Source organism: Pollicipes pollicipes, unplaced genomic scaffold (genome assembly GCF_011947565.3).
Source record: "Pollicipes pollicipes isolate AB1234 unplaced genomic scaffold, Ppol_2.1 Scaffold_3087;HRSCAF=3621_pilon_pilon_pilon, whole genome shotgun sequence".
In the NCBI taxonomy this organism is placed as follows: Eukaryota; Metazoa; Arthropoda; class Thecostraca; order Pollicipedomorpha; family Pollicipedidae; genus Pollicipes; species Pollicipes pollicipes.
Window position 1 is genome coordinate 28958113 of NW_023596225.1, and position 25372 is coordinate 28983484.

A 25372-nucleotide genomic window follows, 5' to 3' on the forward strand; every position below is an offset into this window, starting at 1 on the left:
TACATATTTAAAAGGTGGGTTTTGCGTTGTGCTCCGTTGCTGCGTGTCGGTCTACCGCGCGCCCCTCTGGTAGTGTGCGTGCTTTTCGTAGATTTGGAGACCCAAGGTGTTCATTAAACCGGTAACGAATGCTATGCTCTGCATTTCCTGCACAGAAGATCCCTGGGCAGAGGTGACATATATGATGTACTGCATTCTTCCTTGTACATATCCTTTCAGTCAATTGACACATATGTGGCGAACCCTGCTCCCGGCTGGTCACGTTGGGTCTCTAGTACTGATCGCAGTAGCGTGGATCTAAAAGCAGGAGCACAAGTCCACGATACCATGAGCCCGTGCAAACCACTCGATCCTCAGCCGACATCAACCTGTTCGCGTCACTAGTCATCCATCAAAGGGAGTACGGCAAAAGAGGCAGACCCCACTCAGTGTCCTCGGTGTTCATTTTCAAGGACAAGAAGGGACATTTACGTTATACTACCCGTCTTGGACATCTGAGAACAGATGCCCAGAACACCGAGTGAGGTTTGTCGCTTGCGCCGCACACTCTTGATTTAAGACTGCATCATGTTCACGCAAAAGCCGTAGAAAGATAAGGAAATAAATCATGTATATGAGAAACTCACTTTTACAGCTGACGAGCTGTGCAAACAAGCCAATGCCACCGTCTGATGGTTTGTGGTGGTTTGCACGATCTTAGGGTAGCGTGGACTGGTGGTCCTGGTTTAAAATTTGTGCTAGTGCGACCGGTGTTAGAGACCCCGACGCGTCCAACCGGGTGTAGGATTTTTCATACATATGTCCATGGATTGAAGGAAAAGGCAGGCACGGAAGAACGTAGTGTATGCCATTTCTTGTAAACTTTGCCAAGGGATATTTTGTGTAGCAGAAACAAAGCGAAGCATTCGTGCCGGTTCGCTCGTTTCAACAAACACCTTGCGCACGCACCTTAACGGAGAGCATCCTCGCCCCTTAACACGCGCCTGGGTGGGATAACACGCGCTCGGGTTGCTCCCCCCCCCCCCAAGGTTTTTCCGGAATGGTTTTCGAACGGCCCGGTGTAACCCCTCCACATGTTACATAGCTGAAGACAATTGAGCAGCGGATCGTTTGGTATCACAAATTTATATGTACTTTGTAAAGTCGCTGACCTATGGCAGGTCAAAGTCAGGCCATAAATTCAGTCAATTGTTAGGGGTATCGTTCAATCTGATGCAACAGCGGAGTATTAGATGAAGCCCTGCATCTCCGGGATACTTTCTCAGGAAACACAACAACTGAATGAGCCAATTCCATTGGCCTAGGGTCAGGTATGAAGGTTAGACCAAGGTCAAAGCCAGCCTGCTTAATTTCTTTGAGGCTTGCTGTATAGGGTAGTTACTGGTGTTTATTTCGAATTCATTTATGACAGGAACCGCATTATACATCCTCCATGGACTTTATAAAAGTCAGAATACGTCACTGACCCAACATGACCCTAGTCGGTATTTTGTTTTTAGCAACATACTGGCTGGCGTAATCTTTGTCGCTTGTTCAAATGCAAAACAACGCAGTATTTTACCATTTTGGTCATCATGACATATGAAAGGTCAAACAAGGTCACTGACCTCAAATGAGCCTGTGACCTGTTTCTTAGAACAAGTACCTAGATGATGGGGGCACTTTGGTTCCTAGATCACACAAGGTCATGATCTAGGAACCTCAAACTTTAACCTAAGTGAGTTCACGCACAGGTCAACACACTCTGTGAATTTGGCGCTTCTAGCTCTCTTAGCTCCTTAGACGTCAGATGGGTCAAACCGACCCGCACCCAAGCGAAGGGTATCAACCGGTCACCCGGGCGCGTGTGAAGGAACACATGGTAAGCGAGATCCAACAGTGAAGCATAGGGCAGCAAATATCAATGCTAAGATAAAAATGTTTGCAACATCTAGACAGTGCGGACCTCGATATCACAGAATCGCTGCACATTCGTAATCTTCGTCTGAGGCGGAACACACCAACGTCATCATAGGACCTGATTTGAGCAGCCTCTGTATCTGTTGTGAGCATCGACGCCGTTTTCAGGTCTTTTTATCCTGATACTCAGTAAGCCTCTTCGAAACGTTTCGGATTAACCGTCTGTGTTTCGGGGAACCCTTAACAGTACCGTATATTGGGTGCCATGACATGGGAACCTGGACTACTGTGTGAGGTTTGGACAATACTCGTGCTTCCTCATGCCCGTGGAAAGTAATTCTCGAATCTCATTCACGGTATGGGCTATCAGTCACGCGGCTTACCTGCCTGTGTTTGGTGCAGCCCTTGGCATGCCACCATGCCGCTTACCTGCCTACCGTTTGTTGCAGCCCTTAGCATGTAGTGTCCAAATTGACGTGTACTGGCTTTCAAATGTAATTTTTGCCTAGCCTTCCTTAACCTTTTCCAGTTGTGATTATATGCAAGTCCAGCTCGAGACGTTGAGCACTGCCAATATAATCAATGTTTTCGCGATGGCATTTAACCTCCTGTCACAGCACCTCCTCCAAGGTTGCTAGCTCAGCATAGGAACTTCCAACCCATGCCAAAAAACTGGGAGCTAAAGGTGCTTTTCGCTTAATTTCGCATTTTTCGCATCACAATTGCATTTTAATATAAACATTTCCGCCAGAATCCTTCCTTCCCCGACCTCAGCGCTGATACAGGGCATACTCCTCGAACGACACCTGACTTGGGACACCTTTAGGTCTGTTGTTGGTTGGCGTAAAAACGCGATGTTCGGGTTTTGGTTCAAAACTCGACACCGCTTCAGCCCCGACGCCTTTCAGCTCCCCGTCCGGAGCGTGCCTTCTGCGTCCACCACTGCCGGTCCGTCCGGCGCGCCCGGCTGTCACCAGGACGAAGCGTGATCGCTCCACACCTCAGCCACGCTGGTGACTGGTGCCCGCCACAGCCTTCGCACCCGTGCGGAGGTGCTGGAGCGGCACGGAGCGGTCGACGCGGTGCGCCAGCACGCCCGCTCACACGCTTACAGGATAGCGCACTGCGTTGCGTCGTCCCGCGCCCCGCGCCCCGCGCGCGCTCCTGAGAAGGCGTGCCGAGGCATCTCGACGGCATGCCGGAAAGGTCGCCGGCGGCGCGGCGGCCTGGTCTGTGACGACGGAGTCTGTTGAGTCTGAGCGCGGTGTGGTACAATGCACCTGCCCCTTGTCAGACCGGCTGTCACCTGGTGGCAGCTCCATCCCACCCGCCGCCGGCTGGATTCGCTTGCCTAAGGGAAGATTCCTCTTCCCTCGTGCTGCGTTTTTCGATCTCATTTACATGATTGAATGGGGAATTCTAACAGAATGTGCCTTTGTGTAGCTGTGCACGTTGTCTTGACCCTGCGTGTACGGATTCTGTACCGTAAAGCCACAGCGTGGACGTGCTCTTATAAACAGTTATAAGCGTGTACACGAGCCTAGAAATATCGACCTCAGCGCAATTCAACGCTCCTCACGGTTATCGACAACAGCGCTCAGCTCCATTCAAACAAAGACCGATGACCGACTGAACTCCCCTTCGACGGGAGGTATGCCTAAACTTTGTGTAAGTCCTTGCAGCCCGAGAGTGAGAAAGGCTCGGGACCGACGACTACCAAACACCGTTCCTGATACTGGCTGCTGTATTGCACAGAACATTCCCTGCCAAGCTTCACTGCCAAGCCGCGCACCGACTACACAAAATGAGCAGGAACAGTATCGCCCTGCGGCATCGGCTTCACCACGGACGACGCACGGCCCGAGACAGTGACGTCACCCCGTTACTGCCCCGTCCCTGGAGCACAGCACGTGGGACGCCGGGGGCAGCACGCCTCTGCAGAGCGGCCGTCCGCGGCGCTCGGAGCCCACCGGAGCGTGGTCACCCGCGCCGCCGAGCCGGGACCGCGCGGCGGCGGGGTCTCACGCCGCGGCGACACGCTGGGGAGCCGTGGCGGAGTGGGAGCGAGGAGGGGAGAGGAGCGGCGGGAGGGGAGGTCCGGGCGGCGCTCACTCGGAGGTGCCGGACCGGGCCGAGGACGCCTGCTCGGGAGTGACGATCACCCGGGGCTCGGAAGGCTCGGGCTTGGCCCCGGTGGAAGGGAAGCCGGAGGTCAGGTAGCTCAGGACGGTGGAGACGGTCAGCTGGAACACAGGCGGCCATCGGGCGGTCAGCGCGGTCCGCGGTCCGCCAGCGCGGCGGCAGAGACTCGCACCGCGCGTCACCACGGCGGCGGCAGGGCAGACCAGCAGCAGCATAGCCCGTGGCTACTGGCACATATCTATGCTACAGGGTGCAGGCGGTACCGAAACGGCATCCGTTGTGAGTGGCAGCGATGCGAAGCACAGACATTTCCTACTCGCTATATCCCTGAACTGGGCAGCGGCTGCTAACCTAAGCAAGTTCCAGTTGCACGCACAAATCGCCGCCCATCGGAACTAGGCGTAACGTTTCAATATCAGAGCTTAAATCATAAGATTGCATACACACAGCAGCGTACCTTAAACCGACCATGTATACATAAACATATAATGACTAACAAAACCGCAATGCGTTCAACTATGTGATAACTACGTTAACAGAATGGCCGCCTGTGTACCGTTGACTATTGGTGCCGTTGTTGGCTGACCCGTCTGGCCTGAACGAAGACTAGCTTCCACTGGAAATTGACGTAATTTCCCATTTACAACGAAACCTACCAACATTCCTCTGGGTTAAAACAACAAAAAGCGCGCGAGCATTAATATCTAAGCGACAGCACTCCAATGGAAGCAGCGCTACATATGCGCAAATCGTCGTAGATCTGGGGATTCCAGACCAGACCTCAGCTGCTCGCCCGACATCGGCTACCCGTTCATCACGCACCATCGTCTGTCCTGCCCGTCTGGGCACCTCATCCCCCTAGCACTCCAGACGGCGCCGTCCCTCCCCTCCCAGCCACTCGCTCCGAGCCCGCGCCGCGCGCGGGAGACGGCAGGGTGCCGAGCCGGACAGTCCAGCGCCACCGGCGCAGGCGGCTGGCTCGGCGCGGCTCTCAGCCTGCACTTGAGGCCGACGCGCACACGCCTTCACTCCCACACACACGTGACACACCCCACAGTCCGCGGTACGCCACCGAGAGAACACCCGCCTGGCCGCTCCCACCTGCGTCACCACCCAGCACACGGTCCACACGCTCCCGGGCGGGCACCCGCCTGCCGCCCTGCGGCGGTGTCGCCGCGTTTGGCGGCGCCCGGCCGGCTCAGGAGAGGACACATGCCTGCGGGCCGTCGGTGGTGTCGGCGTCGGCGGACGGTGCCGTCAGGAGGTGGTGCACCACGGCCCGCGCCAGGTAGCCGGCCGTGGCCGACGGCGGCAGCTGGAAGAAGCCGCTCAGGTCCGCGGCGCTGCCCTTGCCGCCGTCCTGCGGAGGCAGGGGCGGCGTCAGGCGGGCATGTTGAGGGGAGGGGACATGAGCCGCGCAACATGGCCCTCCTGCGGTGGCAGGACGCAATACGAGGGAGACAGGGGGACAGGGCGGAGAGCTCTTGCACCGGGTGAAATGGTGTCAGGTAAGAGCACAGGGACACACGGGTATGGGGATCTTTTGCTACATCGGCCCAGGTAGAGACGGGTGCCGATGCAGGGAGACATGGGTCTGTGGACAATGTCCTGCTGCACTGGCCCAGGCGGAGACAGTGCCGATGGAAGGAGACACGGGTCTGGGAACAATGTCCTGCTGCATCGGCTCAGGCGGAGACGGGTGCCAATGCGGGAAGACACAGCTCACAGGATGCAAGGAGCACAATCTTCTCCTGCAGGGCTGAGTTCTGTTGTAGGACGGAGGACACGGATCAATTTAAGTCATCTAAAACAATCGATCTGCGGCCCACTGGACAAAGGTGCCATCGCCGCAACTAAACCGGTTAGAACCTTGGGATTAGCCGGAAGCTAATGGCGTACATGTTAGGGCGTGTTGTCAGCCACTTCACAAGCTGCTTAAGCCGGTGTCATTGAAGAAAAAGAAATGATGATCTTACCAAAAATACAGACAAATGCGTCCACGTTCAGAGCAATGCGATAATATCAAGCAAACGGAATTGCGATAGTGGCGGCGGCAATTTGTACGAATTTGGTATATTGGAAATGTTACTAAACAAAGCCCCATCTGAAAGGCATCAGTCCATTTCACAAAACCAAGTCAAAATATGCCTTAATTTGCCGATGGCCCTGCGGCAACTTAGCCATCTTCAGCTTCGGTCGTTCCCGCACCACCGGCGGCGTCGGTGGAACGAACTCCCTGCCGACCTGACATCCGGCGTGCTAGAGCAGATGCACATGAAATAAGAACGGGGTGGTGTGAAAAACATACGAAATGTACAATCTGTACCCGAATTATTTATACAGAACTCGTGCAGTCGCCTTGTTCTATCGGGTCAAGCGGGGTCAGCAGCCGTTTATGCCGTCTCTGTGCGCCAGCAGCGGTGGACCGGCACGCCCGACAGACGAACGGAGGCCGGGGAGCTGCGGCGATTCTGCGATCTCCGCGGACGGCAGAGGCGACACAAGGGCGGACAGGTATTCAATTACGAATAGGTATCCGGGCGTTATGATGTCCATGGCAGCGACAGGTACGGCCCGTAAGTTATGGAGGACGTGTGTCGCTAAGGTAGACATAAACGCACAGAACGGAAGAAAGCAGCTTAGGGCATTTTGGCAGTCCGGGTAATAGGCACTCCAAACAAAGAAAATTCCACCTTAATTTCAAAATTGAAAATGCTGCTCACTGGGTTAAGTGGGAAAGAAATTGTTGACTGAGTTCTGATACTAATCAGTTGACAACTGCTATGTTGGTTGAGAGGGATTTCATGACACATTCCTGCGTAACGCAAAAGACCTTCACACCGAACGCTAAGCACGGCTTCTATAAAGACGGGCCAAACAGCACAAACCCCACGAAGGTTCATTCATTCTTGCCCGCTCATTCCAGCGGGTGACAGTGGAGCACGCACGGCTCAGTCTGGCGGAGTCTCCACGTCTGTCCCACGTGAAAACGAACCTTTTAAGCCTTCTGAACCCACTTCGGACATAAACGTAACTGCAGTTGATCCCACAGATAGCAACTCTAAACGCATCCCCAACGCAGCCCAGCTGCTGGTGGACAATAAATGCGAATATGGCGCCTGGCACCGCGATCCATCACTCCAGTTGTAATCGAACGTCAAGGATTATCCGAGCGCGAGCAGCTGCAGACCTCAAACTTCAACGTGACCAGAAACAATATATGGACGACGCATGAACCATTGGAGCACACGACGCGCGGTGGAATCGTGGCGTCACATTGTAGTGGCACGGGGCGGGTCAAATGCTGAGACAGCTCAGTTCTGAAAAGGTGTCGGTTTTGAGACTGTCAGTTCAAAACACCAGTGGTGAGGAGTACCACGCTGTTCTTGCCCAACATGAGCTGGATGATTTTTTTCCTCACGCCGGGCGCTGCGGCGGATGCGTTTATATTAACTGGCATCTGATATGACGTGAATATGGGGTCAATATGCCATCAGTTTTGGCAGGGAAGCGTCAACAAGGTAACATGTGATGACATTGTGGACGATCGTAGGCTGACAGTGAAGAAGTGTTCCGGTCTGCGTGCCACCGCACGGACAGCGGGGGGGGGGGGGGGATTCATCCACGTTTGCCACGTTTCGTGGTACAGCTACGGCTCCGCGCTCCTCGACTGGAGTGATTGGAAGTTCAGAACAAGCTTAAAGAGAAGCTCCTAGCGTGTGTAGTTTCTCCTGGATCACTTGCCGAGCTGAGCGACGCCGTCGGATGGCGTTATACCAGCTCCATATGGCGGAGGCACCGAACGGTACCAGCACACGCCCAGCCAGCGCGCGGACACTTCAGTAACACCGGGTGTTCAGAGCAGTCGGACGTGTCAGACAGCATACAACTGTGCTCATATGGCTACCTCTTCATAGTCCCAGAAAAATTGAGGATCGAAAAGGTTAACACCACGTGGCATCTTGATCGTATTGTCCTCACATCTTTCTTATCATCAATATGTAATCCAACTATCTCCGTCGCGCTGGATCGGCACTTTTTTTCATCACTTTTTACACCAACATTTTGTCTAATCAAACGTCACAGATTCGTCGCGGAAGCAACTTGTTCTGAGAGGAAGAGTACAGTATGAACGTGACATTATGCACCTCAAAGTGACGGAGACATGTCCCGTGCGGTTATATACTTTTCACTGCCACGAAGCAACATGAATCAAATGCTATGATCGGCTAGATTAGAACTGACTTGAAATTAGGGGTCAACTCAAAAGCCATCCAAAACTTATTCAGATCCTCAAGCGAAAAAAGAAAACGTCCATATCTTGTGATACTTATTATTCCACACCTCTTCGCTACTCAAGCAGAGGTTTACCTTATCCCACATCCATAACAAATCACCAGGCCCCACGGTTTTGACCAAGACTTCGATCAAAATAAATGCATCCCAATGCCCTGATGTACATCGCACCCACTGCAGTAACACGGCACTCCCAGCAGCGTTCCGTGCCGTCCGGTGAGCCGCCGGTCACGGGCCGAACCACCGCCGGTCACACACGCCGGTCGCGGGGCCGGACCAGGCCGGGCCGCCGCCACTGACCTTGAGGTAGAGGGCGTGCGCCTCGTCCACCATCTGCGAGAGCTCGATGCAGCCGCGGAAGCCCAGCTCCGGATTCCGCTCCAGGATGGTGGCGATCAGCGCGATCAGCTGCGTCAGGACACCGGCTCGGTCACGCGGTCAGGTCACGTGAGTCCGACCGCCAGGGTCACGGGCACCGGCGGGATGGGGCGGGGCGCACGGGGCGCGCCACACACGGCGGGATGGGACGGGGCACACGGGGCGCGCCACACACGACGGGATGGGGTGGGGCACACGGCGCGCGCCACACACGGCGGGATGGGGCGGGGCACACGGGGCGCGCCACACACGGCGGGATGGGACGGGGCACACGGGGCGCGCCACACACGACGGGATGGGGTGGGGCACACGGCGCGCGCCACACACGGCGGGATGGGGCGGGGCACACGGCGCGCGCCACACACGGCGGGATGGGGCGGGGCACACGGCGCGCGTCACACACGGCGGGGTGGGGCGGGGCACACGGGGCGCCGCAGCGGCGGGATGGGGCGGGGCGCACGGCGCGCGCCACACACAGTCTCTCAGCGACACGTGGAAATCACTGTCCACAAACAGTGACGACACGTTAGTAAACGGCGTCCGGAGGATCAGACGGTCCGGTGCTGGTGACGGACAAGTCTTCAGATCCAGCTCATCAGAGGGAGCAAACGAAGCACGTGACCGGCCGGAAGCACTCGCATTTGTGACGTCTCCTGACGCGGGCTTCCTATCTTAGACCTCCGACAAATCGCCGACACAACAGCTACACAATCATGCCGTCCTGCCGCCGTGTAGCATGACGGCAGTTTGGCTAAATTTTGTTTAGCTGTTTGGCTAAACTTTGGCCAAACGTTGCACAGCTGTTTGGCTAAATTGTCCTATGTCCGGCTTCGCCGTCGCGGACGTGCGACTAACATAAACATCCAACCTACAGCACATCGCGTGCGCGTTCTGCCAGATAGCCTGTCCTAGTTCAGCCTCTAACACCACACGATCCCCAATCCGGCTCGCAACAACAGCCTACCCCAGTGAAATCCCTGACGCTGCGCTCCTTCGTCCAGTCTCCAACACTGCATCCTCCCGAGGTCCACTCTCTGACGCCGAGCCCTCCTCAATCTAACCGTTAACAGCCGCCACAAGCCCGGTTTCCGACACGGCACTCCCAGTTCAGTCTCCGGCATCGTACCCCTCCCCAATCCAGCCTCCGACACGTCGGCACTCCAAGTCCCGTCTCCGACATTGTATCCCTCCCCAATCCAGCCTCCGACACGGCACTCCCAGCCCAGTCCCAGACATCACATCCATCCCCAATCCCGCCTCTGACCCCGCATCACCGGCCCGTGCGGTCTGGCGCGCGCCGCTCACCTGCACCACGATCTGGCGCAGCTCACGCTGCGGGCACTGGGCCAGAGCGGTCGGGCGCGCGCCGCTCACCTGCACCACGATCTGGCGCAGGTCCGGCTGCGGGCACTGGGCCCGCGTGGTCGGGCGCGTGCCGCTCACCTGCACCACGATCTGGCGCAGCTCACGCTGCGGGCACTGGGCCAGAGCAGTCGGGCGCGCGCCGCTCACCTGCACCACGATCTGGCGCAGGTCCGGCTGCGGGCACTGGGCCCGCGTGGTCGGGCGCGTGCCGCTCACCTGCACCACGATCTGGTGCAGCTCCGGCTGCGGGCACTGGGCCCGCGCGCGCCGCTCACCTGCACCACGATCTGGCGCAGCTCCGGCTGCGGACACTGGGCCTGCGCGGTCGGGCGCGTGCCGCTCACCTGCACCACGATCTGGCGCAGCTCCGGCTGCGGGCACTGGGCCCGCGCGGTCGGGCGCGCGCCGCTCACCTGCACCACGATCTGACGCAGCTCCGGCTGCGGGCACTGGGCCAGCATGTCGTTCACAAGGATGGCGAAGCGCAGCTCGCTGACGGTCATGTCCGTGACGGTGGGCAGCTGCGGCAGGTGGCGCTTGCCGATAGTCAGGCCGCCGCCGGTGCGACCCAGGATGAACCACACCGAGCTGTGCAGGTCGCGCGGGCTCCGGCCCAGGCAGCCGTCGATCTGGCGCTGCTGGCGCGGCGTGATGCTGCCGAGGGCCGGGCGGAACGCGTCACGTGACGGGTACGGGGCCGCCCCACGCGGGGGGGGGGGGGTGCGTCCCGCGGAGGGCGACGGCACGACAAGACGCGACAGATCCGTAAGGAATGCGCAGGCAATGTTACGTCTAGATCCAGCGCTGCAGCTCTAAGCATGACGTAAAAGAGCGGCAACGGCTTCTAAATTGCAGGCAACATATTCTGCTTGCAATTTAGCTGATCATAGCACGTAATTTTCCAAACGTCCTTTAAGAGGCTAAGCGTGGATCCCTACGCAAAACAGGCAAGCGTGGGTCCCTTCGCAAAACAGGCTGGTCAACCAGATCTCACTCGGCGTTGTCGCTACTCCACTGAGCTGCAAACGAGCAGACGGTGACAGGGCCTGACAGCAGTTTTCAAAACAAGGTACGGGTTCCCCGACAGCAGTTTCCAAAACAGTGTCCGCGTGTCAAAACGCTGGACCGACTGCGTGTCGCAACCAGCCACGGATGCTGCCCAAGCCGTCGGGCGTGAGACCGCAGGCCATCTGTCACAGTCCACCCTGCAGACAGACCACAGACCCTCCGATGTGAGGCCTGGCCTGGCCCGGCGGAGACCCACGGGAGCAGACCATCCAAGCGGACGGCCAGGCCAACAGGCGGGGGGTGGTCTCACCCGATGGCCTGACCCGGCGGAGACCCACGGGAGCGGACCATCCGAGAGGACGACCAGGCCACCAGGCGGGGGTCGGTCTCACCCGATGTTGGCGCCGTTGCTGCCCAGCGAGAGCACGTTGTAGAGCAGCGAGCGGACCTCGTTGGGCGCCATCTCGGAGATGGCCTGGTCGCGGCCCTCGATCTGGCTGTAGAGCTCCATCGCCTGCAGCACCCACCTGCGGACGGCCACGCCCGCTCGTCAGGTGGCACGGCACGCTCGGCGAGCCCGACCAACACGATAACGAACGATAGGCGCAGCCGGGACAGAGCACACACAGCGTGTCTAATGCTGGGAGCTGCACATGAATCGAGGTCACTTTGTCAAGCGTTTAATACTGAGCAAGTCAATAATATAATCAGTGAATGACATCCAAAGATAGTAAATTTCCCAAATTGCCAAATTTCCGTGCTCCCGAATCCCATATTGCCTAAAAATCCCAACTTCCTTTCACAAGTAATGCTACCTCAGCACTTCCGTAAAAGCTCACATTACCATCATCCATTAACAATACCATTATTATCCACCACATCATCCATTAACCACATTACCATTAACTATACTTGGCCCCACCACGAGCGTGCTCTATCACCACGTCCACCGACAACGTATGGGACGGCAGCTTCAGAACGCTACCGGCAGTCCCCCCCCCTCCCCCCTCTCCCGCACCGTTACATGACCTCCGCCCTACCGACTCCTATTGAGCCGGCGCGGCCATACCCGATTCGGATGGTCAGTATGCCGGCGAACAGGTCCGGCCGGGTGAGGATGAGCCGGCCGCAGCAGAGCACCACCTCCTGCTGCAGCACCGCCTGCACCACGTCTATGGGCCGCACCGAGCCGAAGAACAGCGCCTCGATCTCGGCCGGCGTCATCGGCTTGTCGATCACCACCTCCGGATGGCCGATCACGCCGATCGTCGACTGCCGGCGGCCACAGCCCGGTCACGGGAGACAGGGCACCGACTGGGGCGCACAGGGGTCACATGTCGACTGCCGGCGGCCGCGGCTAGGTCACGGGGAGACAGGGTGCCGACTGAGGCGCATGGGGGTCACATGTCGACTGCCGGAGGCCGCGGTCAGGTCACGGGGAGACAGGGCACCGACTGGGGCGCACGGGGGTCACATATCGACAGCCGGCGGCCGCGGCCAGGTCACGGGGAAACAGGGTGCCGACTGAGGCGCACGGGGGTCACATGTCGACTGCCGGCGGCCGCGGCCAGGTCACGGAAGACAGGGCGCCGACTGGGGCGCACGGGGTCACATGTCGACTGCCGGCGGCCGCGGCCAGGTCACGGAAGACAGGGCGCCGACTGGGGCGCACGGGGGTCACATGTCGACTGCCGGAGGCCGCAGCCAGGTCACGGGGAGACAGGGCGCCGACTGGGGCGCACGGGGGTCACATGTCGACTGCCGGAGGCCGCAGCCAGGTCACGGGGAGACAGAGCGCCGACTAGGGCGCACGGGGGTCACATATCGAGTCAAAAGACCTGGGTCACGTGGTGAGTCAGCTAACGACAGGGCGGGGGTCAGATGACGGGCGCTCTGTGTGCGGTCAACGTCAAGACTGCTTACGGGCGAAAGGAATCCCTCATGCAAGTCGCACCGGAAAAGTCCCGCGCCAGCTATCGCTTTCGGAAATATGCGGCGATCGGGAACCAAACCCACGAGCCTTTGATCACGAGCTATACTATCATATCTAACAAACACTCTTGACTGTCAGATCACTTCACCGCTAGATCACTACAGCATCCATGGAGAAGCAGTAATGGAACATCTAAACAATGGTCTACTGTAGTTGAAGGAAAGAAATGCGACGCAACCACTGCCATCACCGACAGTTGACAGTGCTTGCTAAAGACAGTCTCCATCAGCTGACCAGCACACATCACCCGACCACCTCGTCGCAGCCGGAGCCTGTCTCTCACCGCCGTCCGTCGGCCAAGCACGAGCGCCGCCGCGGCCCGTCGGCTGACGTCATCACCGACCTGCTTGCCGCTGACCAGTATGGCGGTGAGGTAGGGGCTGATGCTGTCCACCACGCGGCCCAGCAGGCTGGAGCAGTAGCGCAGCACCGCCCAGCATCGCAGCGTGCCCGCCTCGCCGTTCAGCTGCACCAGCCGTTGGTGCACTGGCGGCGGCGGCCCGGCGGTCAGCGCGAGGTCGCAGCCGGGTGTGAGTCAGGCCGGGCCGCAGGCCGAGACGCCGCGGTCCGAACACGGCGGGGGTCGTGCGCCACCAAACGCTGGGTCATTAGAGGAATCGGAATGGTAGCGTGCAATGGCGATAAGACGCCGGAGCGACACTGCCTGCGAAGGGCCTATCACCTTCTCACGGGAAGGAAGCAATGCGCTCCGAAAAATCGCGGCTCGCATCAACGGTGCGCATTTCGCACCAGCCACACTTAAAGCGTTCTCACAGAAACGGTTCCGGATCAACACGGAGCTCATTTTGAGCCGCGTGTTCACCAGCCTGGCATCACCAGCGGCCCACTACATCGATCGACCACAATCTGCAGCTGGCGAAGCTACGCCCTACAACGCTTGTCCACTTTGACCCGCACGTCCCGGGAGCCCCACACAGGTCACACCAGCAGCGACTCCTCGGGGACTCAAAACGGCGGCACCGTGTCGCCCGTACCGGAGAGTCCATCCAGCTGATGGTCGGGGCCGTGTCGGTCCATCAGTAGCTTGAGGATGAAGCTGCGGCCGCGCAGCGTGGTGATGCTGCCCCACAGCGACCTCAGCTCGCCGTCCGACTTCTTGCTCAGCTCCTGACGGCGGTCCGGAGTCAGGTCAGGTCGGGTCAGGTCGCGGACGGGGTATGCCGTTACTTGCAGCGGTCCGGGGACAGGTCAAGTCATGTCGCTAAAGGGGATAACAGCTTCGGATGCCCGTCCGGAGCAGAAAGGGTCAAGAAACAGACGCGAGCATCAGTATCTCCGCCGTAAAAGGATATATAGCTTCTGACGGCGGTCGGGGGGTGAGGTCAGGCCAGGTCACACATACCGTCAGGGGCCCAGCTGGCAAGCATGGCGCCCGACCCAATGACGTCAGGTTAGATCACAGGCGGACGTCTCTGACCGCCATCAGGTTACTTCACCGGCATGAGCTGCTCGTCACATCAGCGGCATTAGAGCCACCGGATGCTCAGACACCCCACAAGCACACAACACGCGACGGCGTCCATCCGACACCTGCCGTCCTCCAGACCACCCCCCCCCCCCCCCATCACACAGCACACCTCAGCCCGCCACACAGCACCGGCCTAGCACGCGGGGTTGGCCACGGCACCAGCCCTTGCCCGCTGTACCCGCCGGAGCGGGGACCGCCTGCGACCGACCTCGATGGTGAGCGGCTCAGACTCCTTGTACGCGATGGCCGTGGGGATGTCGGTCAGGCTCTGGTAGCCGACCGTCTTGTTGGCCAGCTCCTTGAACGGCACCGGCTCCATGCCCCAGTCGTCCGTCGAGTCCATGAAGTCCAGGTGCTCTGCACAGGCGCGCCGGGCAACGCGAGACGTGTTAAGACACTGAACGGCGGAGATCGCGAGCAACGGGCCAGTCTGGGTTTGAATGATTTATTGCGATTGGTGACATCGCGTTTGGAAGCAGCCGTTGTCCATTTCTTACCCTTGCAAACACTGCTCAGATTGGTGGGGTACACACCTTTCCCGGGCCGGCGTGGTGGCACCAGCCGCGTGCAAGATCATCCAGGTCGCGATCATCGCCCCAATCACTGATCAATCACATTGGGCGAGCGCGCCTAATCACTGATCAATCACATTGGGCGAGCGCGCCCAATCGCTGACGATTCATGTACCCCGCACAGAGCCAGCACAGGATCACCCGACAGTCAACTTAGCCCGGAAACGAGCCACGAGCCTGCGGCAGGAAGCTGCCCGCAGCGCCGCCGGAGCGCGGCCGCCGGCCACTGACCGGTGCACGAGGAGGACATGAGGTTCTGCAGGCGGCCCACGCGGACCTTCACACCCTCACACGAGCCCGTCTTCAGCATGGCCAGCAGGTCCACCATCTTGCGGAAGTTGGCGTCCCTGCGGCAACACGCGGGCGGGATGGAACTTTGTAAGAGTCGCAACGGAGACGGAGAGTACGAGAACAGTATCGGCAGTTGGCGTTTGATGAAACATGTCCTCCGTTTGCTCCGGAAAAATATCCATTTCATAAAACACTCCTTAGCAACCATCAACTCATCGCCCGCGTGCCCTTACAACACGCTCTTCAAAATCACGGAGCACACGCGTAACAGTGACTGTCATGGCCCGCATCATAGCCCAGTCGGCCACGACCCCGCCCGGTCCCGCCCGGTCCCGAGCCGGCCCGAGCCGGCGCAGCAGCCGGCGCTAACCTCATGTGCGTCTCCTTCATGATGAGGCAGCAGGTGGGCCGTCCCGAGAGGCGCCAGTAGCGGCCAACGAACTGCACCTCTGACTTGATGTCGTCGATGAGCAGCGCCATGTCGTGGTTCAGGTAGAAGTCGGTGCTGTCGAAGATCAGCGGGTAGCAGAGCACCGTCTGCCCCGAGATGCGGTACACCTGGCGGCCCGGCCAGCGTCAGATGCTTACAACGGCCAGGGCCGTCAGAGATGACGTCAATGAGTCATCGGGGGCCGTCAGAGGCTGTGCCAGCAACCGATGCGAAAAGAGCCGCCGGAAGCCAGGTCAACGACAGAGGTCGGAGAAGAAAGCAAAGGCGGTATCCGCGACGGATATCGGGGAGACGGTACAGAAGGCGTCGCCGCCCAAGGGTCCCCGCAGCACCTAACACCCGCATTCCACCAATCCCATCCGTCAGGTGGAAGCGCTCCACCGATTTCAGCTGCGTTACCCTCGAGTCTGACGCTCTTCCCACTAGAGTTCGTGACCTGGATCACGCCGACCGTAAGCCCTCGACCTCACTCCGGGGAGCGGCTTCCCCGGTCCCCACTCCGAGGAGCGGCTGCCCCAGCCCGCACTCCGACGGGCGGCTGTCTCAGCCCGCACTCCGGGGAGCGGCCGCCCCGCTGTGCCCGGGCAGGGAGTGGCGCGCGGCTCCGCTACCTTGCTGGTGCCGAGGGCGCCGATCGGTCGCGGGGGCCGGCCCTCCAGACCCAGCTTGCGATTCACGCCCAGGTTGCGGTACACCTGCAGCGGGGGAGGGGGGGGGGCGTCACGAGAGTGATTGGGACGAAGGCGCACGCCTTGGCTGCGTGAACGCACAAAGCTCTTCCTCTGCAGCGAAAGGTTTTACCATTTCATTCCAAAAGACGATGTTGCACTGCTCCATGCTTTAAAACGATTAACTGGGTTCCAAGACCAGCAGCGAACAGGACACACAAGAACACGCCGTGAAAGCGATTCAAGCTGAGCCACCCACCCGTGGCGATTGTCTAACCCGGACTAGAAGCCGAAAGCAAAACACCACTGCTGTTCTCACAAGGTTCCGCTCCATGCCGGCATTGGCGGGCTCGTGACGCGTTCACGAATACGTGCAGAATCTCCCCAGGCCTATTACACGAGCAGTCCCTGGAGGTGAGTCCGGCCGGCCGGTCCGAGCCGTCACATACCTCCACCAGCTGGCGTTGTGACCAGATCTGGACAGGCTCCACTTCCTTGGGCGTCTGCGACTGCACACCGTAGGTGGCCAGCATGGCCTGCAGACGGCGCGACTCGGCCACCAGCACCACTTGCACCACCAGGTCACTGGCCGTGCCCTGAGGGCAGCGGTCGGTCAGCCCATGGTGTGAGCGACACCACCTGCACCACCAGGTCACTGGCCGTGCCCTAGGGGCGGGGCCCGGTCGCCCTGTGGTGTGGACGGTACCAATGGGATACTGGCCGTGGTGTAAGCCCATACACAAAGTCCAGTGACACAAAACGAAGCTAAGGACACAGAACAGCAGAGCAAATGCTGTGACACAAACCAAACGGACCGATCAGATCAAACCCAACTTCGGAATACTCCTCAGAGCCGCTTTGACATCAATGGCATGCCAACAAGTGGATGAAAATAAAAATATGCGCATTAGCAGCAATGAACACACAAGAGACAGATTGCACGTGCGCACGTTCAACGTCTGAGAAGCGGATAAAGCTCGCTCTTGGCGTCTAGGGGGCACGTGGAACGCACACACAAACATCTGAGAGCCAGATGGAACGCAACGACAAATATCTCAGGGACTCAGTTAATGTAGGTAAATGAGAGTACATGGGAGTATTAAAATACATGGGAGCCAGACAAAACAGACGGCAAATATATGAACGGCAGGTGAAACAGTTATATCTGAGGGGTAGATGACATGTGCGGTGCGGGAACCAAGGACCAGGTGACAGCTATTACCATATATACAAATGCAGAGAAGCAGTCTCTGACAAAATGGCGTAGAAAAACTAAAGCTTGCAGACAACGGTATGACGGGGTCAAACACAGCTAACTGACAAGCAGGCAATACAATTGCGGCATAGAAAGTACCTCGAACTGCATATATATATATATATATATATATATATATATATATATATATATATATATTGTATTTAGCTTGGCATGCTCACGCCACTTTAGGTATGCGTGACAAATGCTTTTTAGTCTACAGCACGACAAGCGGGTCGCGACGCCGTGTTTATGATATGATCATATGCAATTTAGCTTTCGAATGTGCCGAATTCCAGTTCGTCTTTCCAAAAGTCTCTTTCAAACCAAACTTCCCACTCTCAGCCCCGCATGACTATCGCACTGACGCTTCAAAGGCAGACAGCATGGGTGGATTGCGGGAGGGGAGGGCGCAATATAGGGTTCCTCCAGCTTCCCCGCGGTTGTAATGCGGGCGGCCGCCGCGTCTACGGCCTCCTACGGACAAGCTACGGCGTTTGCTACGGCGTGTTGGGAGGGCGAGGCCAGAGCGCCGCCGCGCGCGCGACAGCGAGCATGCATCGGACGAGAGACGGGCACGCACGCGCGCCGACGGCGGCGCGTTACCTCGCTGCGGTTCTAGCGGCCGGCCGGGCGGCGCCGGCGCGTGTCAGTGGCGCCACGTTATGTGGGAGAAACGACACACGGCTGAGAGCGGCGACCACACCCGGGCACCGCGCGCGTGACGGAGGCACGCCGCCCGCCCACCCGACCGCGTGGCTGCGATGATGGAGGTGATGACGGTCACTGTGATGGCGACGGCGGTGACGGCGACTGTGATGATGATATGATGATGATATGATGATGATATGCCGACAGTCAGCAGGGCGATCGGCTTGCGGTGGCAGCCAATGGCTGGTCAGCTAAAGCGCGGTCATGATGTCGTGGTGTGCAAACGGTGTAGTTGTTTGTGCATTGTTGTTGCCGCAGCCAAGTTGGTGCAATGTATGAGCTTTTAAGGCGGGGAATTAAGTGTGCTTTTGCAGCACTGACACGGCGCCTCGTTCAGGTGACGAAAATAAAGAGCATTTGCGTACCGTCCTGACTTTCGACTCATTTGACTATCTAGCGCTGCTTCAGAGCGCCAGCAAGGAAGGTGCTGCTTTTGGAAGAGTGGTACCGAACCAAACACATACCAATGTGTGTTTTACAAGCGTCGTAGCGCGAGCTCGCGACGCATTTTGTAACGAAATGACCAGTTTCTTACGAATGTAGACCTCATTATCAGTTTGTAAGCGGCAGTGTCCATTCCAAAAATGCCATCCACTCGGTTCTATAGGTAATCTTTCGAAGCACCCATTTTTCGTTAAGATTACTTTTCACCGAAATCAGCTGAATACAAGGGTGATGGCCAAAAATGTATTGAGACATTATATTTCAACCCTTTGTGTGGAGGTAACCCGATTCTTGTTTGAAATGGACACTGAACATTAGTGCTGAGTGACGGCACGTAAACACAACCACACAGGCCGTGAAACAAGGTGCAAAGTTCAGCGAAAATCCGGCGTGAGAATTACGTGATCATAAGTGAAACACACCACTAATAAATAACAGCCGACAATCAATGATGGCCAAATAATCAGCAAAGACATGGTGTACGCAGAAGACAGGTGAAGAAGAAAGGTAAGGTGGCAGACGGAGGAAAGCAACTTTGTACTTGAATGCCTACCGGTTCGGATGAGTGAAAATACATTAGATGTAGTAGAGACAGGCAAGGCAGACGACGTTTTTGTTCAGGAACAATGCAAAGGAACATCCTACAGACCCCGCGACAGGTGGGACTGCCTTAATCTTCGACGAAAATGTCCAGCATTGACAGCTGCAGGTGGTGACCGTCACCAAACTGCGCTGCCTTGCTTTGCAATCAGATTCCAGCTGGCAAATAGCGCAAGACTGAGCGCGAGAATCGACAGAACATTGATGATCGAATTTTCTACGCGAAACATTGGCAATGACAGCGGGAAGTCCAGCACTAACACGTATCCTATGACTCCAGCCATAGGGGCATTACATTGCACAGCAAGCGACTTTACTGCGCTCCTTCAAACCACCACGGTCTCCATCGGTACTGCGGCCCGTACACCCTCGCCGCCTGCCCCACTCCCTCCCTCCCCTCCCCGGTCCCGTGCCCCCAGGATCAGCGACAGACCCGCTCCATCGGGCCTCCGCCCGGGTCCCACCCTCACCTGGAAGGCGGAGTAGCGCGTGGCGCGGCGCGGCCGGTTGTAGGACGGCAGGTAGCGCCGGATGAGGTCGATCTCGTTGATGTGCACCAGGTCCTCCAGCAGCAGCTCGGTGACCACCAGCATCGCCTGGCCCCAGAGGAACAGGTCGCCCGGGCCGCCCACGGCGCTGGCGAAGCGCGGCTGGCTGCCGGGCTCGGCCCGCTCCGCCGGCACGTGCTCGGCCGGCACGAAGTAGTACTGCGGCAGTGTCGGGTCTGTCGGCCGGCCCGACACGCGTCACACGCGCTGCAGACGCGCCACAGGGGGGGGGGGGGGGGCAGAGGGGGCCGCGGCCGGGGCGAGGGGAACAGCCGAGCCCCAGCACAAGCGCTGGCGTTAGGCACGACGGGGTGTGGGGACTGGCGCAGTGTCCAGCTCGAAGTCATGTACCGCAGGATTAACCATGGGGGGGGGGGGGGCCCCGGGAGAGCGCGGGGTCCGCAGGGCTGGCTTTGTGGACTCGCCATGCTTATGGCCGGAGAGCCACCAGTATGAGTCTAGAGCAGTGTGAGGCTATGGCGCGAGGACAGGACTACAGTGGAGACCGACTAAAGAACACAATTTTACAAACATCTCTGGAACTGGCACACCGACGACTAACCTGAATCGAAATCTGGCCGAGTCCCAGAGGGCACCGGCCAGAAGCGAATAACAACGCACATTGGGCTACGAGTGCTTTTACCTGGTATGCTCAGTATAAAATATGTTTATTTGTTGTACTAAGCATACCATGTTTTTTTTGTCCGGGCTACTATACATACTTGTATTTGTCTAGTGTACAACGTATACCATCTTTTTAAGCGGAATACGTATGCTGCGTTTTTGCTTACTGTTCTCCGTCTACTGTTTTTTTGTGAGGTGCACTATAAACGCCACGCGTTTGTCTGGTGTACGTAACAGGTCAGTGTTGCTGCGTGCCGGGGGTGGCTCTGACACCGGATACCCCGCTGTCTCGGGTGCCGGGCGGCTGGCGGACATCTGCACGGCACACAGATGGCAGCACGCACCACCAGCAGTGGACGGGGTACGCTGATCTGCCATGTTAGCCCAACGCCTCCAGGTAGCACGGCAGCCCGTACCACGCATTCGAACAGACACGCCACACACCAGAGCAAAGCAGCATCTAGGGAACGCGTGACGACTGTGTGCGTGTGTGCGTGTGCGCGTGCGGCTGTATAAAACTTCGCCTGGGTATGCACGGTGGATGGGGATAACATTGTCCTTAAAAACTTTTAAAGCATCGATCCATCACAAACGCAAAAGCGCAGCTTCTACTAAGGAACGGGACATGTGAGCACAATCATACCATACCAACACATTACAGAACCAAATCAGCCCATAAGTCCCCAAAACCAATGTGTTACAAATACCTTGATTCAGACGAAAGTAAAAGAGGAAATGCGCCGAGATCGTGAACAGAAATCTGGGGCTAAAATCTGACAAGCAGCGCAAAGCATTGAGAGCAAACGACAGGAGAAAGCACACCACACACAAACACACCACAACGCGGCGCCATCCACTGCCAGGGCGCCGGGCATATCGGCTCGGGGTCGACGGCCGACAAGCCCGTCAGCTGCCGACCGCCGGGCATGCACACTCACGAGGCAGGCGAGCAACGCTCCACACGCAAGCGCAGAGCCGCGGGGTGGCGGTGAACGTCACCGCGTGAACGTCACCGATACTGTGCGCCGGCAGGTGGCGGTGAACACGGGTCCTAGCGGACGATCACGACAGCCGTGGTGACTGCTGCTGAGGGTGCTGTCAGCAGGCGGTGAACGCGACAGCCGCTAGGTGACGGGATTGACGGCATCAGCGGACGCCAGCGGACACAGGGCGGACCGAGCCACCCTGGCCACCTCAACAGGCAGGCGGGGTCATGCCATGCGGGACGGTGCGTGTCACGTTCGCTACTTACCGCCAAAGCTCTCCTCCTCTGGAAAGTGACAGCACGTGTTACTACTCGCCGACGGGGTGCAAAACAAACCCGGACGGGTGCAAAGTCGGCGCGGCGGGGTTCAAAAGCGCCTGTACAGCCAAAGGCCGATCAGAGGCCTGTCGTTAGTTAGTCGGGCGCGGCGTTAGATTTAAAGCCCGATCAGAGGCCTGCCGTTAGTTAGTCGGACGCGGCGTTAGATTTCAAGCGGTGACAAAAATAGGCGACGTCACGCGTTTTGGGAGTGTTACACCGTCCCCAAGCCATAAATCCAGCTACGCCTCGACGTAAAATAAGATCCGACCAAGCAAAAAATTGTCACAAGCGTTCATTTCATCTCAGTTCACATCACCCCACATTCATTCAGCCGTCATACAGTCGCCGCTCCCCGCCAGCAGCACGGTACCCCATCTAACTGCAGCGGTAAAGCCAGATACGGTACGGGCGGGTGCGAACGTACCCGTGCGGCGATCGTAGTGGATGAGCGGCCGCAGCAGCTGTTTGTACTCGTCCACCTGTTTCATGTCGCTCCGGAACACGCCCTCGATGATCATGTACATGTAGAACAGCGGCCATTCGCTCTCAATCCGCTCAAACTTCTGCCGAACACACGGCACGCAGACGGCGGTCAGTGCCTCCGTCCAAAGCTGCACGCGCGTGGCGCCCCGAAAACCAAGACACCTGTGTTGTATAAACGAGTTTCATCTCCAGTCAGGAGCGTCACACACTGCGTACACGCAGGCCTGTCACATCGATTACACGACACAAATGAGCGATAAGGTCGGTGACGTTCAACCGCGCTCACCAATCGACAGGTCACGTCAAAGAGCGCCCCCCCCCCGCGCCATCTGCCCCTAGCCGCAGCTACGTCATACCTGGACGGTGCCGTCCTTGTAGAATCGTGAGGAGGTGTCCTCCAGCACGGTGCCGAAGCCGTCACGGGCGAACCGCTTGAAGCCATGTTTGCCGCGCAGCTTCTTGACAATCTTGGACTTGGTCTTGGAGTACAGCAGTTGGTCGTGCGTGCCAAACGCCGGGAACGAGATGGCCATCAACAGGGCCATGTCGCTCGACTGGGGACGACGGCAGGGCAGACACGTCAGCTGACGACGACACAACAGGGCAGACACGTCAGCTGACGACGACACGGCAGGGGAGACACATCAGCTGACGGGGACACGGCAGGGCAGACGGGTCAGCTGACAGGTCACGGCCAGAAAGACAGGCCAGCTGACGGGGACACGGCAGGGCAGACACGTCAGCTGGTGGGGACGTGGCAGGGTAAACACGTCAGCTGGTAGGGACACAGTCGGGAAGACAAGTCAGCTGGCGGGGACGCGGCAGGGTAGATACATCAGCTGGTGGGGACACGGCAGGCGACTGAAGCGAAGCCCCAGGCAAGTGTGGACGGGCTGAGGAGTCAGCACAGGCCCGTCAGGGACTGGCAACAGCACAGGATATGGAGTGGTGCGGCTTACTGAAGAAGCACGCCAAACGGCTACGGCCGAGCGCGCTGACAGAAATGCAACAACAAGGAAACAAGTCGCCCAGCAGCTACCAGCACTGACATTTCACCACAGCCTGACACACGCGTCCGACCTAACTGTGGCCATGGATAATGACTCAGCCTCGAGCAGGGCCGGACGAAGTCATGCAATCCACCCGGGCATCGACAGCCACTCCACCCATCTGACCGGGTACACCACGGACGAACACGTGACACGCACGGCACCAGGGCGGAGGCCGTCACTGCAACGCGCCGCGGCGTCCAACTCGTACATGCTTGGCCAGAGTGACGCAAGCAGCAGTGTTAACAGTGTCAGCACGGCACATTTCTTCGCTACAGGCTGCTACCCGAGCAGCGCATACACCTAACACACAACATGACGCCAGAGGGCAGAGTTACTGAAACACGTGACGACGCCATCTTTACCTCAACCGTACACAAATTGGGTCAGAGGTGGCGGCGGAAATTCATTCAACAATTAATTAAGCATTCGGTCATCATGCCTCCAATGAACCCCGCCGAGACGGCCAGTGTAGTCGAGCCGTCATCAACCTGAGGTCACTGGACAGCGCCTCGGGGCGTTCACGCACCGTGGAGCTGGACTCGCGCGGCAGCAGCGTCTCGAAGATGGTGCGGTTGCGGTTGTGGGCGTCGATGTCGACGTAGATGACCGACTGGGAGCCGCCCTTGTCGCCGAACAGGTTGCAGCCATTGACGGCCTCCAGCGCCGACTTGGCCAGCCCGATCGAGCTAGCGTGCAGACCAGGTGTCACGGGTCGTGTGTCAGACAAAGGACAGAGCTATGGGCCGTGGCTCCTACATGGGACCGAAATGTGGGTCGTAGGTCCTCGGTGGGACGGAGATGTGGGTCGTGTCAGAGGTGGGGGAGAAATGTAGGCTGTGGGTCAGAGGTACGACGGATATGTGGGTTATGTGTCGGAGGTGGACGGGGATGACGTGCAGTAAACGCGACAGAGAAGACATTGCTCCACACCGAAATTCAACACCCTTGATGGGGTGTCTTCCCTCACCACGGAATGCGAAAATCAAACGGTCATCGCTGTTCGTCGCCGCCTACTGGCCGCTGCCTCGCTCCTGCCGACCGCGAGTCGCTGCAGACCACCCGTGCTCCCCGCCCCGCCGCCGCCGGCGGCCTCACCTCGCGTGCAGCTCCGAGGAGCCGTTGTTGTACTTGCTGCCACGCTGCCACATGCCGAAGTCGGGCGTGCGGTAGGCCCGCTCCACGTAATACACCAGGTTCTGTACCAGGCTGACCTCGTCCACACTGAACACGATCTGCAGTCCGGAGGACGTCAGCTGCACCAGGAACAGCAGGTACAGCGACACCACGTCAATCTGCCGGGGAGAGAGGAGCCGTCACCCACCTCACCAGCTCCGCCAGCCCCGGCAGCTCTCGTCCCGGCGCCGTCTTCCCCACTCAGCTCAGCACCGCACGGAGCGGCCGGGGCCCCGTCCGCCCGGGGCCGTGTCGCCGCCTCTGTTCCCTCGACGCCAGGACCCACCTGCAGGTGGTTGTACTGCTCGCAGGAGAGCACCTCGTCGCCGGTCAGCAGGTGGAACTTGGAGTGCAGCGCGTTGTGCGGCGTCTGGTTGGCCTTGAAGCGCTCCACCTTGTCGGCCTGTTTCATCCACGAGAGCAGGATGCCGCGCATGCACTTGACGGCCGACTGGCCCAGCTCGAACGTCTTGCCGCGGTCGTCGTCGATTCGCCTGCGGCAGGCCAGACGAGGTCAGCAGATGTCAGCCGGGCTGCCCGCGGCTCTGGGGACAGGCCGTTGTGCGGCGGGGGGAGGGAAGAGCAGAGTGAGGGGGTCACGACAGGGAGACAAACAGGCGGCAG

The 25372-nt window shown here is 58.5% G+C and overlaps 1 protein-coding gene across 2 annotated transcripts in view; it reads right to left on the minus strand.

Annotated features, from left to right (window-relative positions):
• Window positions 1-4500: 4500 nt before the first annotated feature.
• The window catches only part of LOC119089459 (putative phosphorylase b kinase regulatory subunit beta), a 39950-nt gene continuing 19078 nt past the window's right edge, over window positions 4501-25372 (minus strand). The window contains exons 5-23 of one of the 2 annotated variants that reach the window (XM_037212164.1): window positions 25035-25242; window positions 24671-24867; window positions 24102-24261; window positions 22880-23077; window positions 22465-22603; window positions 21987-22004; window positions 20033-20286; window positions 17002-17148; window positions 16496-16579; window positions 15804-15991; window positions 15374-15489; window positions 14779-14927; window positions 14077-14209; window positions 13425-13567; window positions 12158-12360; window positions 11481-11615; window positions 10494-10734; window positions 8638-8745; window positions 4501-5401 (exon numbers count right to left, since the gene is read on the minus strand). In XM_037212164.1, the coding sequence (XP_037068059.1) occupies window positions 5240-5401; window positions 8638-8745; window positions 10494-10734; window positions 11481-11615; window positions 12158-12360; window positions 13425-13567; window positions 14077-14209; window positions 14779-14927; window positions 15374-15489; window positions 15804-15991; window positions 16496-16579; window positions 17002-17148; window positions 20033-20286; window positions 21987-22004; window positions 22465-22603; window positions 22880-23077; window positions 24102-24261; window positions 24671-24867; window positions 25035-25242 (2983 nt within the window). In that variant the 3' untranslated portion in view covers window positions 4501-5239. The remainder of the gene's footprint in view (window positions 5402-8637; window positions 8746-10493; window positions 10735-11480; window positions 11616-12157; window positions 12361-13424; window positions 13568-14076; window positions 14210-14778; window positions 14928-15373; window positions 15490-15803; window positions 15992-16495; window positions 16580-17001; window positions 17149-20032; window positions 20287-21986; window positions 22005-22464; window positions 22604-22879; window positions 23078-24101; window positions 24262-24670; window positions 24868-25034; window positions 25243-25372) is intronic. The other variant, XM_037212166.1, reaches the window with a different exon arrangement.